At 45.6% G+C, this 17,701-nt stretch overlaps 3 protein-coding genes across 3 annotated transcripts in view; 2 read left to right on the top strand and 1 right to left on the bottom strand.

Moving 5' to 3' along the window:
* TIA1 (TIA1 cytotoxic granule associated RNA binding protein) overlaps window positions 1-17,701 on the top strand; it is a 117,141-nt gene that overhangs the window by 16,886 nt on the left and 82,554 nt on the right. The gene's annotated exons all lie outside the window — the stretch shown is intronic.
* Window positions 5,022-11,809, bottom strand: FAM136A (family with sequence similarity 136 member A). The gene is made up of 3 exons (XM_069942826.1): window positions 11,272-11,809; window positions 8,229-8,369; window positions 5,022-5,690 (listed from the first exon to the last, which is right to left on the bottom strand). The coding sequence occupies exons 1-3, from the start codon at window positions 11,356-11,358 to the stop codon at window positions 5,493-5,495; spliced, it is 426 nt and encodes a 141-aa protein (XP_069798927.1). The 5' UTR covers window positions 11,359-11,809; the 3' UTR covers window positions 5,022-5,492.
* Window positions 11,682-17,176, top strand: SNRPG (small nuclear ribonucleoprotein polypeptide G). The gene is made up of 4 exons (XM_069942836.1): window positions 11,682-11,801; window positions 14,389-14,411; window positions 14,601-14,725; window positions 16,965-17,176. Exons 1-4 carry the CDS (start codon window positions 11,770-11,772, stop codon window positions 17,013-17,015), a joined length of 231 nt encoding a protein of 76 aa, XP_069798937.1. The 5' UTR covers window positions 11,682-11,769; the 3' UTR covers window positions 17,016-17,176.

Genomic DNA, 17,701 nt, shown 5'->3' with positions numbered 1-17,701 from the left:
ATCGTCTTAAGATGGCGGGCGGGGTCGACAGTGATTCCATAAGTATACTGTATCACACTTCCAGGTCCATGGTGGGGGGAGGGGGGATGGGGAACATGGGGAAGGGGGCCATTCACTTGAATAACACACATTACTATGTTGTATAACTTTGTAATGTGTGTTATTTAGTGAAAAAATGTTTAACACCGCACTACCCCTTTAAGTTTTTTTTTTTTTTTAAATGATAGGTATGATTACTCTGAAAGACCACAATGACCAACAAAACACAGTTATCACTGAACTCAAGGAGAACAGTGAAAAAAATTCCAATGAAGTACTCAATCAAGTCTCCACTGATGTCCCCAAAAATTTAAATATGCAAAACAGGAGTCCGTGGAGCCTCGGTTGCGAGCCTCAAAACAAGGGATAACCAGATATCTCTAGCCTGTTGCCACGGGGTGCCTCCATGATAGGGAGAGCACCACGCCACCCTGATAAATAGCCCCTTAAGTCCCACTCGGTTGCAAGTATTGGAACATAAATAGGGAAACACCAGGGTGGCCCCTTATTGTCAATGTCTAACTCAAGGTGCGAGTATTGCGATCATGACAAGGGCTTGCCAAGGCAGAAAGACCACAATGTTTCAAACCAAATCGATAAGGAAGCCTATCACTATTTGATAGGTGTTTAAATGGTGTGTTCTTCCCAGTCTGACACAGTGCTCTCTGCTGCCACCTTTGTCCATATCAGGAACTGTCCAGAGCAGTAGCAAATCCCCTAAAAAAACCTTTCCTGCTCTGGTCAGTTCCTGTTATGGACAGAGGTGGCAGCAGAGAGCACAGTGTTAGACTGGAAAGAATACACCTCTTCCTGCAGGACATATAGCATCTGATAAGTACTGGAAGACTGGAAGTAAGGTCCCTACTACAAAGGACGATTATCGCGCGGAAAACCGTTAAATTGTTCAAATTTAAACGATAATCGTCCTGTGTAATGGCAGGCAATGATTGAAAAAATTGTTCATGTGTCATTGATCATTGATCTAAACCTAAAATCATTGTTAATCGTTCGCTGCAATTCCGCATTTGTTCACTAAGGGCCCTTTTACACAGAAAGATTATCTGACAGATAAGCCAAAGCCAGGACTGGATTTGAAAAGAGGGGAAATCTCAGGCTTTCCTGTATGACCTGTTCTCTGTTTATAGTCTGTTCCTGGTTTTGGCTTCAAATCTTTGGCAGATAATCTGTCAGATAAACTTTCTGTGTAAATGGACCCTTTCAACTATCGTTCTGTGTAATATGGTGAACGGTTTGGATTAAACATAAGCAATCTTGTTTCTGATCGTTTATTGTAAAAAAATCGCTTAATCTAATTTACAAAAGTATATAACTTTTGTATAACAACAATGAAAACATCATGGGGAGATTCATCAAACATGGTGTAAAGTGAGACTGGCTCAGTTGCCCCTAGCAACCAATCAGATTCCACCTTTCATTTTCCAGAGTCTGTGAGGAATGAAAGGTGGAATCTGATTGGTTGCTAGGGGCAACTGAGCCAGTTTCACTTTACACCATGTTTGATAAATCTCCCCCCACGGCTTTCTTTCTTACAAAAACGCCAGTGGCCAGATATTAGCTGGAAGCCAATGGAAGTTTACAGTAGCCTTACACTACATGGTGTTTTTTTGGGGTGGCGTGCGCCATGGGCCACAATGCTATCTTTTTTTATTTTATTTTTTTCAGGCCAGAAAGTCGACACAAAAAAAAAAAAGTGTGAGGGCACCCTTAAAGGGATTGTTCACAAAAAAGTTTTTCGTTTCAAATCCAGAAAGTGCCAGAGATTTAAGCGGCGCTGTCTCTGGAAGAAAGTGGCCATGTTTTTGTAGCGCTGGATAACCCCTTTAAATGGGCTGAATGCAGTCTATAGACCCCTCTGCAACATATCAGCTTTACGCTGGCCTCCTTCTTGTGTTTTTACACACTCTTTTGCATTACACAATTATATTTTGTTCCACCACAGATTCCATTGTTTTCGGCAAGAATAATTGAGAGGCTACCACTATTGGTAACCAGAAAAAAAAAATGTTATTCTATTTTTTCATTAATACGGGTGGTGATAAAGTAGTAGAAGCGTCTTGTTCTCCGCTCAGGATGCCGCTCCCTGTGATACCACAAGCAGCAGGATCGCCCCAGGAGGGCAGCAGGAGGTTAATGGGCAGTGACGGATACCATGATCCTGTTGTGGGTGAGTCACGCTGGTGTGTGACAGAGCTCAGAGGAATGCCACTTTCATATCTAGGCATGTAAGGAACCAGAATCCACGTGGGCAATGGGAGCGTCGTCCTGACAGTTTCAGGATCCAAGGAAAACCCACTCAAGGGCGGCATTTGGAAAACAAGTAACCACGTAATGTCAGAGATATGGAAGAATAATGCAATGCTATGAGTGGGCTACAAGACTGGGTTCAATACTGAAATATGACACTCTCATCACTGCGGGACGGATGAAAGTGACCCATTGTGCTCATAGAAGGGAAAATAAATAAAAAGGTGCTCACTATCTGAAGAGTCATGTTTACTTTCAGATTAAAGATCTTTTTCTTCCAGATCAACTGGTTTCAGAAAGTTATATAGATTTGTAATTTATTTCTATTTAAAAATCTCACGTCTTCCCATACTTATCAGCTGCTGTATGTCCTGCAGGAAATGTTGTTTTCTTTCCAGTCTGACACAGTGCTCTCTGCTGCCATCTCTGGTCGAGACAGGAACTGTCCAGAGCAGGAGAGGATTTCTATGGGGATTAGCTGCTGCTCTGGGCACTTCGGGTGACATTTATGAAAGGGTGTAAATATACACCTGGTGTAAACTGCCCACAGCAACCAATCACAGCTCAGCTTTCAGCTCTTGTAAAATATAAGAGGAGCTGTGATTGGTTGCTGTGGGCAGTTTCCACTAGGTGTATATTTACACCCTTTCATAAATTTCCCCCTTCCTGTCTCAGACAGAGATAACAGCAGAGAGCACTGTGTCAGACTGAAAAGAAAACAAAATTTCCTGCAGGACATACAGCAGCTGATAAGTATGGGAAAATTTTTTATACAGAAATAAATTACAAATCTATAAATTTCTGAAACTGGTTTATCTGGAAGAAAAAGATTTTCGCTAGATAACCCCTTTAAGAATGATGGTCTCTTTACTGGGATTGCTGCCATTCTATATACATACCCATACCCTTCGATGTTCTGAGCAGTTCAAGGCTTTATGTTTATGGTCAAATATTTCTAGAAGAAAGATGTATCTACGTCCAGACCTAAAATCATCGGACGCGCATCATTACATGTAATATTGATGTGCGGACAACGGCTTACAATTGAATAAACTGTTCATACATTACCTGAGCTGAAAGGCCACTCAGCCAATCACTGGCCGGGACTGCCACTGCCAGTGATTGGCTGAGCGGCCTGTAAGCTCAGAGAAGCTGCAGCATGCGGTGTCTGGAAGAGAGCAGAGGGCAGGAGAAGACCAGGCGCGTAGACAGGTAGTGTATGAACAGTTTAGGGCCAGGGTTGCACAGACATCACTAACAATGTTCATGCAGCCCTTGCTAAACGATAATCGAGCCGTGTAAAAGGCCCAGTAAACGAGCACTGCTCTAGCAGACACAAAGTGCTCTCTGCTGCCACCTCTGTCTGTGTTAGGAACTGTGTCAATTCATTTGAGCCACTCCTCTGCATGCGCTTTGGTTCAGCCATGTTTTTCCTATGAATAGATGCCCACAACTGTACACAGTATTTTATGTGTGGTCTGACCAGGCAAAACTAGGTTCTCATTACATGTATTTATTTCTCTCTTATGATTTTATTTGCCTTGGCAGCAGCTTCCTGGCACTGGTCACTAAAGGATAGATTACTGCCCAGTTATACCCCCAGCGCTTTTTCAGTGGAAGTTTTACCATTTAAGGGTATGCTCAACAGGCGGAATCCTGTGGCGGAGCCCCCACCACAAAATCCCGCCTGCCTCAGTGTCTCAATGGGATGCCTCGCACGCCGCTATTCTTCACTCAAAGAATTCACATGTTTTACTCAGTGTGAATGCACCCTAATATGTGACTTTATAAACTGAGCCCGAAGTATTTCAATACCGGTGGCTGCCGATGTTGCATGCAGCCCTAAGGAGTCTGGGAAAACATGGATATAGCCTATGACTGCATAGGGCTGCATGGAACTTCTTCAGCCACTGGTAGTTAGGGTTCGGGCAGACCCGAGCGTGTTTGAGGTTCACTCATCTTTAGTCAAGGGTAAAGAAAATAGCATCCTATAGTACCACACAGATCATTTCTATTGTGTCCCTGAGACATCAAGCTCCAGTTTCCAAGACAGGTTAATGTATCCCAAAATGAGGAAAATGAAAGAATTTAACGTTGGCAGTCCTGCTGAGAAACAATGTAAGCAGGAATTGTTCATAGACGGGATTCTAAACCATTGTCCATTATGTTATACTACTCGTATAAGAAGTACCACCGATAACTACAGGAGACAAAAAAAGATCCAACTACTAAAAGACTGGATTTAAGTTTATTCTACTAAAGGGGTTTTCCAAGCTTATAAAAATATAGAAGTGTGCCTGAACGCACACCAGGTGATGCCACTGTAGTCCAGAAGTAGTTATCTTATTAAGTTACTTAGTACAACACCATTGTTTTAATTCTGCCAGGGCTTTCTGTACAGTTACCAGGTAATAAATTACAGTTCATCTCCCCTCTTAATAGACACTACCCCCTATTTACTGCTGCCTGCATGCTGTTCTATTAGAAGGTGTAAGGAAGTACTACCTATAAGTACTTGCTGTCTTCACACACACAACACAAATCTGCTACTAGGACACTGCACATCTGATATCCAGCAAGTGCAACACCATTCCTCCTCGCACAGAGATCAAGAGGGAAATGCCTTGGAACAACGGGTATAAGAGTAACCATGTATACAAGGTTATGTGACAGCACGTGCGGCTGGTTTACAGAGACATCCCAGCTACAGACAGTACATCAGTATACTGGTTTTTTATATACAGTATATCATCTTACTGTATGTAAATCAATTTTGCACATTTTTTTAAAGATCAGATAACCCCTTTAAATAAGAGATAAAATCATATTACAACATTTTGGATCATTTCATTTGCGATTCCTTTCTCTGAGTGCGACATCACGATTATGTAGGACCACAATATACATTGTTATCACAGTCACCAGACAAATCTTCCAGCTGAAATGTCAAAGGTTATTTTCTTCTTCCTCAATTTTACATATTTCACTATGGGAGAAAAAAAATGAAATGTATATTTTTGGATTTGCCAAATGGAGGCAGAGCATGAGACACGACTGATGGACTCTCTCCACTATCTCCAAAACCATGGAAAGTATAGTCCTAGCCATTTCATCTGAAATCATCTGCAGGGGCCAATGCTGTGCCCCCAAGACAGGATAACTTCTATCACAATCTCATGGACACATGTTTAGGAGGTCTTTCTGTCGGCTTCAACTAAAGAATCCTTCAACTTCTTGGTCATGCTGGGGATAAGGTTCATGTGGTCTTCTGCACATTTCATCACACAGCTCTCAAGCTGGGCTCTGGCCTGTGATTCCTTGCTGCCAGAATCAAGGGAATCCTTTGCTTTGTCATTGCAGTGCATTGTACAGCGGCCCAGGCGATCCTAGGGTGAAGAGAACAGGAATTTAGAATATAGGCAAACTTTTAATATCAGGATAAAGAGAGGTGAATCACATATGGCCAATCAGGTGTCTGTACAGACAACCTTATCCAGGGGTGTCAAACTCAGGCCCTCCAGCTGTTGCAAAACTACAATTCCCATCATGCCTGGACAGCCAAAGCTTTAGCTGCATCATTTCTGCGGCCATTTATCGCTATCAGTGGCCAATAGCATTAAATTTTACCACCTGCACAGAAGATCAGCCGACAAGCAGGTGTTTGTTGGCTCCTCAGCTGATCTCTGTCGCTTTTACACAGACCGATTATCAGCCTAAGGGCCTTATTGCACGGGTCCGATCAACAGTGTAAACTAGCGCGATCTGCTAGATCAGCGTTCGTTTACTGGGCCTATTCCACGGCCCGATGATCGTTTAACGAGGGCTGTAGGGATGTAGTTATCGATCCTGGCCAGTGATTGGCTGAGCGGTCTGACAGCTCAGTCAGGCCGCAACGAAGCTGCGGGACCCGGGGAGGAAGACGGAGCGGAGGAGAAGCCCTGCTAAGTAATGTATGCTGCTTCTCAAAACGTCGGCAGCCAGCCGCGCACCGCTATTCCACGAAGCTATGCGCTGTGGGTGACAAATGATTTTAGGTTTGGGCCTAAATAAACGATCAGCTTAACACACGATCATCAGCTGATCGTTTTCTCTACTCCACCGAGGGATAATCGTTCCGTGGAATAGGCCCGAAGGGTAGCCTCACTCACTGTATCGCAGCAGATTTTATGTGGCAGATCCACATCAGATTTGATCTAAATAACTGAACACAGCATCAAATCTGCACCATCAAATCTGCTGCGGATCCTGTACATGTGAATGAAGCCTAAGGAGTGTTTCTAGGAATGCTCTTTGCCAATAATCAGTGTAATCATGTAAAAGGGCCCTAAGCGTCCAAAAGGATCTTTTGTTCTGGAAAGATCAAAGAATGTCCTTAAAAAGACTGTTCATCCAGCATCACTTATCATGTGTAACCTGGTTGAATAGCTGTACAGACCAATATGGACCAAGTATGGCTGAGTGTCTGTGCAAGAATTGTGTAACACACGATCATTCTTTCAACAGGTATTACGCCACAAACCTACTTCTATCCAATATGTACGTACATAAGTTTTTACTTACAACAACTTTCAAGAAATGCTCCAGTGTCTAGACATCACTGTTACTAAGCAGTCACGTCCTTTTAAAGCAGGGGTGGGGAACCTCCGGCCCGCGGGATGCATCCGGCCCCTGACACCTCTGGATGCGGCCCGCGGCTCCCCTGTGACGTGCGGCGCTCTGGAGGAGAAGGAGCCAACACTCACCGCATCCTCCTGTATCTGTGACAGCTGCCAGGAGGATGCTGTGAGTGCATCCCAGCAGAGCTTCTGACTCCTGCGGGCCGCGCGCGATGACGTCATTTCATCGCACGCCGCCTGCAGGAGAAGACCGGCACAGAAGAGGAGGGAGAAGAGGACCTGGACAGCGTGGGAGCGGAGGAAAGGTGAGTTTATTTTTTTTATTTGGGGCAGGCACTGGGGGTTAACTAGGCTGCCAGGGACATGACTGAGGGGCTTAACTAGTCTACCAGGGACATGACTGGGGGGGTTAACTAGGCTACCAGGGACATGACTGAGGGGCTTAACTAGGCCACCAGGGACATGACTGGGGGGCTAACTAGGCCACCAGGGACATGACTGGGGGGCTAACTAGGCCACCAGGGACATGACTGGGGGGTTGACTAGGCCACCAGGGACATGACTGAGGGGGTTAACTAGGCTACCAGGGACATGACTGGGGGGGTTAATTAGGCTACCAGGGGCATCACTGGGGGTTAACTCTGGCTACTGGGCATCACTAAGGATTCACATCAGGTACAAGGGGCATCACAGAGGGTTAACTACAATAGCAGGGGCACTAGGGGAACAATACCTTGCCTTGCCCCAGGTGCTGCAAACCCACGCTACTAACTGCCACGCATGGTATAACATTGAGTGCGGCCTTCGAATGATTTTATTAATGCCCGACCGGCCCTAGACATGGAAAAGGTTCCCCACCCCTGTTTTAAAGGCAGGATCGGCTATGGTGAGGCTACAAAACACAATACACTGTTATATACAGTACTGTAGTGTATTATACAAGCAACTACTTATTTTTTTGTTCAAGTCCACTAGGAGGACTAAAAGTGTAAGTTTTAAAAAAATAAACAAAGTTTTTTATTTTGGAAAAATACAACGTTTCTCATTTTTAAAACAGAAGGTTCAAAAAATGCAGCTCTTAGAGAATAAGAAAAAAAATCGGCAACAAGAAAGGGTCAATCAATATGCTGCATCATCATAACATGTTCTTACGCTTTTTGATACAACCCTTGTGAGTTAAATTACTGTGCATAGTATTGTCCCTTTGACCAGGGACACATCTTAAAGTGGAGATTTGCTGCCCTCTGCTGGATTATACCGAAGGTTCAATGTGATATTTCATAGCATCAATCTATGCAGGAGACTTACCTGAAACCTCTCCAGCTCGCTGGTGACCAGACTCTGCGCCTGTGCGAGCGGGGCATGGCAGCGCTCTATGCAGTTGTGCACTTGTTGCATGGAGGCCTTGTCATTGTCACAGCACTCGGCGCTACACCGGAACATCTTCCCCTGCAAGAAGAATCCAAGGGGAATGGAGATAACTTCTTGAACTCATCAAATACACAAGTAGTGTTTCCTTTTATTTATTTATTTTTACACAGAATCGGGTATTAATATTGATTCATTTTGTGCATATTAAACAATATCACAGTGTAAAGAGCAGATCCCAACAGACACTTACACATCCCAGCAAACATTAACCAGACAGTCAATAAGAAAGGACAAGTCGTACTTTTCCTTTTAGGCAAACAAAACAGAGTCCAGTAGGATGATGCCCTACTCCCGACTACCATGGTCTGCCTATCATTATCCTAATGCTCCTGTGAATATATCTTATCAGAGGAATCAGGTCAGCCCTGTAAACCGCAAAAACATGGCAAGGGCGGGAAATCTATTCATCTCTTGTGATGGGCAACAAAGTCCTTCTATTTCCCTGGGGATAGCGACAGCCCCACTTAGGGCCCTATTCCACGGAACGATTATCGTTCGAAAAATAGCTAGATCGTTCATAATTGAACGATAATTGCTTTGTGTAATAGGAGACAACGATTAAACAACCAACAAGAAATTGTTGGTCGCTTGATAGAGTTTGGACCTATTTTTAACGTTTGATCGTTTGCACATCATTCGGTGTAATAAGACGTCATAGCTGAAACGAACGCAGTAGCAACGACAAAACGACCGCAAGAACGATCATAAGTAACGATCATCGCTCTGTGTAATAGGGTGAACGATTTTCTTGCGCCTCTGAACATGTTCATTCTTTGAGCGGAGAGCTGAGGTGCACGAGAAATCCCATTAAAGCAATAGGACAGGCAGAATGACAAGCGGAATCCACCGTATGAACTCCGTTGGTAAATTCCACCTCTTTTACTCAGTGTGCAAAAGCCCTTACTTAGAAGGGTTACCCCAACATCAAAATAAATAGCTGATCGGTGGGGGTCAGAAGGCTGGGATCCTGCCAATCCGGATAACGGAGATCAGATGAAGGGAGAAGCAGTGCAGGTCTGCAGTTAGGGCTCTGATCACTCTCTATAGGGCTTCCATGTAATGAATTCTGCTATACTAACATGTCCCATAAAAAATGTGGAGAATGTGTGTAGCTACTTCATTGATCTGGGTGACAAATTACCTTCGTTGTCAGGATGAATGGCCTCACACTGGAGTGAGCCTCTTTATAGTGCAGATCTTCTTCAGGATATGTTCACATTAGACATGGCTCTACCAGTCATTAGAAGAGGAGGGCTGGCCAGGGGCAGTACCCCCATCCCCAGTGCTCTTAATGGCCTTACTGGACACAGGATTATACTACAAACTGCACAAGAATGGCACTGAGGATGAAGGAAAGAGGCGTACCTTCATCCTCAGAGCCCCATGCTCAACAGGAAGCGATCCGTGGGTTAGATTCATCCTTCCCGTGCTCTGCGCTCTGCAAATGACCTCACACTAACCTCTTCTTTAATCCGAACTTCTCATTCCCGCCTCCAAGACTTCTCTCGTGCTGCACCAGTTCTCTGGAACTCTTTACCCAAAGACCTCAGACTTATTTCCAACATCCCCAGTTTTAAGTGTGCCCTAAAGACCCATCTCTTCAGGCGTGCTTATAACATTTTGTAATCTCGTCTCCCTTTGCTATCCCTTCTCCATCCTCTCTATAACTTCTTCGGTGCTAGGTACACTGTCCTTGTCATCTGAGCTTAGAAAATGGCTTGTGACTGGCTTGCCCAGCCGCCTATAGGCACTTAAAGAATCCATGTACAATGACTGGAACATTGACAAATAAAGCACTTGTTGCCTCTCGTGTTACTCCCAGTCATCCTAGCCTGTAAGCTCTTGAGAGCAGGTCTCTAATTTGTTGTTGTAATTTATTCATTGTATAATTTAATATATAACCTGTAATGTATTTATATATATTTAAATAAGCGCTGCGGAATCTGTTGGCGCTATACAAATAAATATTATTATTATTATCTAACCTGCTTATAGTTTCCCTTTAACCTACAATTAATAGACATCATTTATAGCTTGTGGAAGATTGTTCTGTGGATCTGAGCACTTCTGCAACAAATCCAACTACCGTACATTTATCTAAAGTCAGAAGAAAATAAGGGAAAAAAACTTTGCAGAATGTGGATTGACTAACTTTGAGGAAATCTCTTATACAGTACTTACAATGATTCGGTAGAAGTCTGCCACCCTATGGACAGACTAGTGAACTGCATACAGGTGATTTCTCTGATGTTTTATATGGACAAGGTTACACAACATGGACATATCTATACTGTGGGAGTGGAGTTCTGCTCTATATATATATATATATATATATATATATATATACACACACACACACACACACACATATACATACTGGGGGAGATTTATCAAACATGGTGTAAAGTGAAACTGGCTCAGTTGCCCCTAGCAACCAATCAGATTCCACCTTTCATTCCTCACACTCTTTGGAAAATAAAAGGTGGAATCTGATTGGTTGCTAGGGGCAACTGAGCCAGTTTCACTTTACAACATGTTTGATAAATCTTCCCTACTACATCTAAGCAAGTGTAACCTGTTCACCAATCCAGCTTACTGTACAGCAGTGACCTACAACATGAGCATCTCCAGCAGCTGAAAAACTACAACTCCCAGCATGCCATGCCAGCTGAAGGTTACCAGTGTGTAATGGGAATCCTGGCAGTTGTATTTACCACATGTAGGAGACCACTGCTGCACAGGGAGGATGTCATTTCCGGCAATTAATACAACTTCTACAAAGAATAAATAGTAAGAAATATATTAGAAAATTATCTGACAACTAATCCACCACGCCTGTGCTCTCATTCTCTACATCAGTGCACTGTATGGCATGGGTTACAGGCTCAGTCACACTAGTGCAGCCCATGCGTCTTCTCACCTGCATTTTCCTTATATTCTCCCTCTCCAGAGTCTTCACCATCACATCCACCGCATTCTGCAGCCGGTTCTGAAATTCCTCAGCCATTTCTGCCTTACAGCATGCACCAGCATGGGATCCAAGGGCATGCACAGCAAGCTTCCGCCCTTACTACGTCACTTCCTGTATCCTAGGACGCCTTGGCATCACCAACCGCCATGTTTGTTTCGGGCAGGAAAGGACCCTCACACTTTTTACAATCCTAATCGAGCAATAACGATGACGTGTAATGCTATAGCTATATATAATGCTATAAATGGGTGTCATTAGCTCGGTGACTTAGTATGCGGCCTTGTCTTTTACAGCTCGGGTATTTTCGCCCAAAACAAAAATGGCTGACGGCTCAGTCGTCTCCGCCTCTTCCGCTTCCCGTGACGTCAGCAGTGTGCGTCCTTTGTACGTCGTCGCGGGCTACCAGGCGGTTGTGTGATCTGAACCGGCGCCACACGGGGAGAGAAAATGAGCAAAGCGCACCCGCCCGAGCTGAAGAAGTGAGACGGGACGGGACGGGACGGGAGGGAGCGGGAGTCTGCCTGTCCGGGCCCCAGGAGGCTTCTGGGACGGATGGCTGCGGGGGCTCCTGCACGTGTACAGGGAGGGAGAGGTGGCGGGGTAGCGACTAATCAGATTGCCGCTTACATACACCATTGGATGTATGAGGATGAGAGCCGGATTCTGATTGGTTGCATCGTAGGAGGAAACGTGGGGTACTTCCTGCTGATTTTCTGCACAGAATTTCCATGTGGATCATAATAACGTCGTCCACACTGTGCGGAAACCACAGGAGACTACTGACCACCTTCAAATCAACTGGTGTCAGAAAGTTATACAGATTTGTAACTTTCTGTTTTAAATAATCTCAAGCTTTCCAGTACTTATCAGCTGCTGTATGTCCTACAGGAAGTGGTGTATTCTTTCCAGTCTTAGGCCCCCTTCACACGTCTGGAAAAACAACCCGGATTTCCTATCAGGAAATCCGGACGGTTTTCCGGGCCCATAGACTTCTATTAGTCACGGACACCCTTCTGGATTTTTCCGGAAAAAAAAGGACATGTCCTATTTTTGCCCGGATTTCCGGCCTGGACGTCCCCATAGAAGTCTATGGGAGTGCCGGAGCCCCGGACCCTTTCCTGATGCATGTCAGGAAAGCGCCCGGGGTTCAGGATTGCCTGTGCACCCCCACCGCCTGAACCCCTCTCCCCCAGAACTCACCTGCCTGCACCCGGCTCCCCCGGCCTCCTGCTGCCGCTTCCTGGTCCTTGGTCTGCACCGGCACCCCCAGCCTCCTGCTGACCCCCCCCAATCCCCCCCCCCCCAATCCCCCCCCCCCCCTCTGCACACACGCTCCCCACCCCAGGATGGACCGAGCACTATACGACCCGTGGGCAAACCCCTCCCAACCTCCCCCCCCCCCCCAGTGGCTGGGTGCACGAGGGGGGCGCAGTGGCTGGGTGCACGAGGGGGGCGCAGTGGCAGGGTGCACGAGGGGGGCGCAGTGGCAGGGTACACGAGGGGGGCGCAGTGGCAGGGTACACGAGGGGGGCGCAGTGGCAGGGTACACGAGGGGGGCGCAGTGGCAGGGTGCACGAGGGGGGCGCAGTGGCAGGGTGCACGAGGGGGGCGCAGTGGCAGGGTACACGAGGGGGGCGCAGTGGCAGGGTGCACGAGGGGGGCGCAGTGGCAGGGTACACGAGGGGGGCGCAGTGGCAGGGTACACGAGGGGGGCGCAGTGGCAGGGTACACGAGGGGGGTGCAGTGGCAGGGTACACGAGGGGCGATGTGGGTACGTGTGATGTATGTTGGCATACTAGACCATATTGAAATCACTTCTTTTCTTTTTTTTCCATCAGGAAATCCTGAAGGCTTTTTCTGATGGTTTCCTGAAGGTAAAAACGGATTACTGTCAGCAAATCCTGATACTTTCCTGATGGCTTTTGAGGCCTCCTGATCAGGATTTCCTGACAGTAAAAACTGACACGGACGTGTGAATGGGGCCTTACACAGTGCTCTCTGCTGCCACCTCTGTCTGTGTCAGGAACTGTCCAGAATAGCAGTAAATCCCCATAGAAAACCTCTCCTGCTCTCCAGACTGGAGATAATCCTCCACTTCCTGCAGGACATACAGCAGCTGATCAGTACTGGAAGACTGGAGATTTTTTCTTTTAAAGAAGTAAATTACAAATCTATATCATTTCCTGACACCAGGTGACTTGAGTATCCCTTTAACTTTATCATTGCCAGACACACATCCCATGTTTACACAGGATAATGTGCGACCACTAGCAATGACTGACCTGTCTGCCTGTCAATCATCCCCTCAGAGCGCGCTGACAGGCAGAGAGTGGTGACTAGTGACTGGCGGGGAATCGCCCAGATGACTACCTCCCCGCCTCTGCCTGTCATGCACCTGGGTTAATAAACTTTTTTTTTCTCCTGTATAAATCTTATGCAGCAGCTGCAGCCGGTACGTGCCGCGGCTGCTGCAGGAACTTTATACAGCACTCCAGGGAACCATATCAGCCCAATTGGGCTGATTGGTTCCCTTTAAGAGCCTATGTGTTGGTCGTATGGGTCCATAAAGGCTCTATTACACAGACTAACTGCCCAATATAGAAAGCTATCGCCTCTTGTAGTAGAGCCAGCAATTAGATGCTGGACAAGCTCGGAAACAGTATACCGCAGGCTGCACATCTCCCTGTGTAATAAGAGATGTGTGGCTAATGTCTGGTTAAAAAGGAACTCCGTCCAATGCTAAAAATCTAGATCCGGCATAGGGAACATAATACAGAATCTATACATACCCATCTATGTGCAGAGCAGCATCACCAGCTCACTGACTATGGACGCTCTCCTGTTTCTCCCGGCGGTGATCAGTGAGTCGGTGATGCTGGAATGCACATGGACGGGTATGTATAGATTCTATATTATGTTTCTGCTGCTGCCACCCACCTTGTGGAGACAGAGTGCCGGAAACCCCTTTAATAAGGCAGTACTAGAGCCATGTTCTGCTATACACATTATTCCTGTATGTAACTTATAGATCTCGGTTGCTAACCCTGAATTCATTTTTTCTCGTAGGTTCATGGACAAGAAGCTGTCATGTAAGTATCATCTGTGTGTACCTAATGTATAAGAGGTAGATGCGGGGACCCCAGACCTATCTATAAGCATAGCTTGTCCTTTACTCTTCTCCATCATCACTTCTACAGTCTATAGGATTATAGATTATATCATTTTTGTGCATCTATATATTTGCAAGCTCATGTATTTTTCTGTTATTTATTCTGCAGTGAAACTCAATGGCGGACGACATGTACAAGGGATTCTGAGAGGGTTTGACCCATTCATGAACCTGGTGGTAGATGAGTGCACAGAGGTGTCTGGAAGCGGCCACCAGAACAACATTGGCATGGTGGTAAGTGTGATGGCTTCTCAGGCCTGTAGCTGATGGGATAATGTAATAGTAACCTCAGTGCGGTATAAGGTGGTGCAGGGCCTGATATGCTTCTGTGATCACCAACAGAGGGAGGTCAAAGACCACTGTCCTAGTCTGGTTATCTATGGATGGGGGTGATAGCCTGACACCCCTGTAGGTTGTCATTAAAGAGGCTTTGCCACCCTGCACCCCTGTGGTCTCAGAAGCAAGACGTCAGAATGGAAGGGTAGTGTGCATAGGTGGCTGCAACTCTCACTATTGGCTATGGCAGTGCCAGCAAAAACCAAGGGCTGTACCTTGCTATCTGCACTTACATAGCCAGTGGATGGAACAGCAGTCTGACTACCACTCCCTTCACACAGGGGATTCAGGCGTTCAACCAAGAGAAGGTATCCATGATGACAAACCCCTTTTAATATAGTGGGCCCGTTCACTAAAAGTGGTGGAACTTCAAGCAGAGCCCCGGCCGCGCATGGCGGAAACTGCCTTTGCATAGAATGGAGTCTATGGCATGGGTGAAATTGCCTGCTAGTGGGGGAAAGCTGCAGTGATATGCCCGGCTTCTGTAGTGTGCACATGCCGTTAGGGTGCATTCACACACAATGTATCTGCAGCGGATTTCTCGGTGCAGATACATGTCGGGATTGTCATCCCACTGCGAGTATGTCAAACTTAGCGCTGTTAACCCCCGCAACCCCCGAGCATACATTACCTGCTGACCGCCGAGGGGCCCCTAAGGAAGCAGGGGCAGGTAATGTATGCTCCGGGCCACAGGGGTTAACGACGTTGAGTTTGACAATCCCGCTGTATGTCAGCTCATTGAAATGCATGGGCAAGTATCTGCAGCGCAAAGTGAAGCCACCATCCACTTGCTGAGCGGTGAAATATAACACTAGCCCATCCATATTAACCCCTTGACGACACGGGGCATACATTTACGCCTCCGCTGCCTGAACCTTGGCGCAAATGGATGTAAATGTACGCCCCGCCGGGGTACCGGGCTGTGGAGCGGGCTCACGAGCTGAGCTCACCCCATAGCAGGTAAGGTCCGGCTTCTATCTGCAGCCAAGCCCTCACCTCGCGAGGCCACCCACCTTTAGCCCCCTTAAGTGTAAGTGACCGAAGCATCTCTGGTCACTTACCTGGTCTGACTGGTCTGGCATGGTCTGACTGCCGGAGGTCTCTTACCTTCCTCTGTGCAGTCAGGTCTTCAATCGTCTGATAGTCTGCCACAGGCAGGCTCTATGAGAAGATCACATGGCATAGCAGTGATCAGTGTATAGAATCCAATAAATGTTTGTAAAAGTCCCCTAAGCAGACTGTGTAAAAAAAAAAAACCTAAAAGTTTTAAAAAATGTCCCAAAGCCCCTTCCCCCAATAAAAGTTAAAATCCCCCCCCCCCCCCCAAATTCCAATTTTATACATAAAACACGTAAAAATAACAAAGTTAATTAACATTTAATATACCATAGCATGCATAATCATCCGATCTATTAAAATAAAACAATATTGTTCCCGCACGGTGAATGGCATGAACAAAAAGCGGATTGCTTTTTTTAAATGACATTTTATGTAAAAATAAATATCTGCTCTAGAAAAAATTTTATGAATTAAAACTAGAGATGATGAGGCAGAAAATGATGCCCCATACGACCCCATAGGTGAAATTTATAAAAGCGCAATGAGTCACAATAGGACCATTTTAAATAAACCTATTTGCAAAAAAAAGGTTTTACTGCTATTAAAAATAGAAAACCTAGTAAACCTGCATATCTCTGTGCTTAGACCGACCTATAGAATAAAGAAAAAATGTCAGTTTTACCGTTAAGTGCATTATGTAAACATGGAACCCCCCCCCCCCACCCAAAATTTGCGGAATATTATTTTTTGACCCAAATTAACCCGATAAATGATATTTTGGGGGTTTCGTCTTTCATTTTATGGCAGATTGAGAGACGCTATTACAAATGACCTGTTCCTGAAAAAAACAAGCCTTCACATGGCCCTGTAGCTGGAAAATAAGTGTTATGGCTCTTAGAGGGCGAGGAGGAGAAAACGCAAAAGTGACAACTGGCCCGGTCCTTAAGGGGTTAATAAAGATTTCTTGTGTTTAATGCATAGTGGTTGCTGCTGTGAAGGACAAGTATATACCATAGAAACAGTCTGTAATGTATAGTGCATCAGCTGATGTCATACACCAATATGTTTTTCCTGGCAGGTTATAAGAGGGAACAGCATCATTATGTTAGAAGCCTTGGAGCGAGTATAGTACTGTGACTGGAGATGAAGTCCTGGAAGGTGTGGGCCCTGCCTCAGCACATGCCCACAGTCCTGAAAGAATGACGTTTGTGATGGCCTCTTAACCCTGTAACTTCAGATTTTTCTTTTTTTATATTTTTTTTGTTTTGTATTAAAAGTTTTCGGTTAGAAGATTTGAGTTCTGTATTTTCTTACATATAATTTGGCTTTGAGCACCAGAGCCTTATCCTGCTGCCATGTGTCCATGGTCATTATACATATCTGCTAGAGCAAACCAATTCAGCACAAATAGATTACATTCTGAATCTCACAAAACCCTTCAAATCCATAATCTTAAGTATAGTTTCTAAAAATTGTGCCGCACATCATGTCCCATACTGTACTACCACTACTAACCTACACAGCCGCACATCTGCCTTGTCCATCATGTCCCATACTGTACTACCACTACTACCCTACACAGCCGCACATCTCCTGTCTTATCCATCATGTCCCATACTGTACTCCTACTACTACTACCCTACACAGCGGCAAATCTCCTGCCTTATCCATCATGTCCCATACTGTACTACTATTACTACTACCCTACACAGCCGCACATCATGTCCCATACTGTACTACCACTACTAACCTACACAGCCGCACATCTGCCTTGTCCATCATGTCCCATACTGTACTACCCTACACAGCCGCACA

This window comes from Dendropsophus ebraccatus, chromosome 1 (genome assembly GCF_027789765.1).
Source record: "Dendropsophus ebraccatus isolate aDenEbr1 chromosome 1, aDenEbr1.pat, whole genome shotgun sequence".
NCBI lineage: Eukaryota > Metazoa > Chordata > Amphibia > Anura > Hylidae > Dendropsophus > Dendropsophus ebraccatus.
This window is presented reverse-complemented; position numbering and strand designations above follow the sequence as displayed.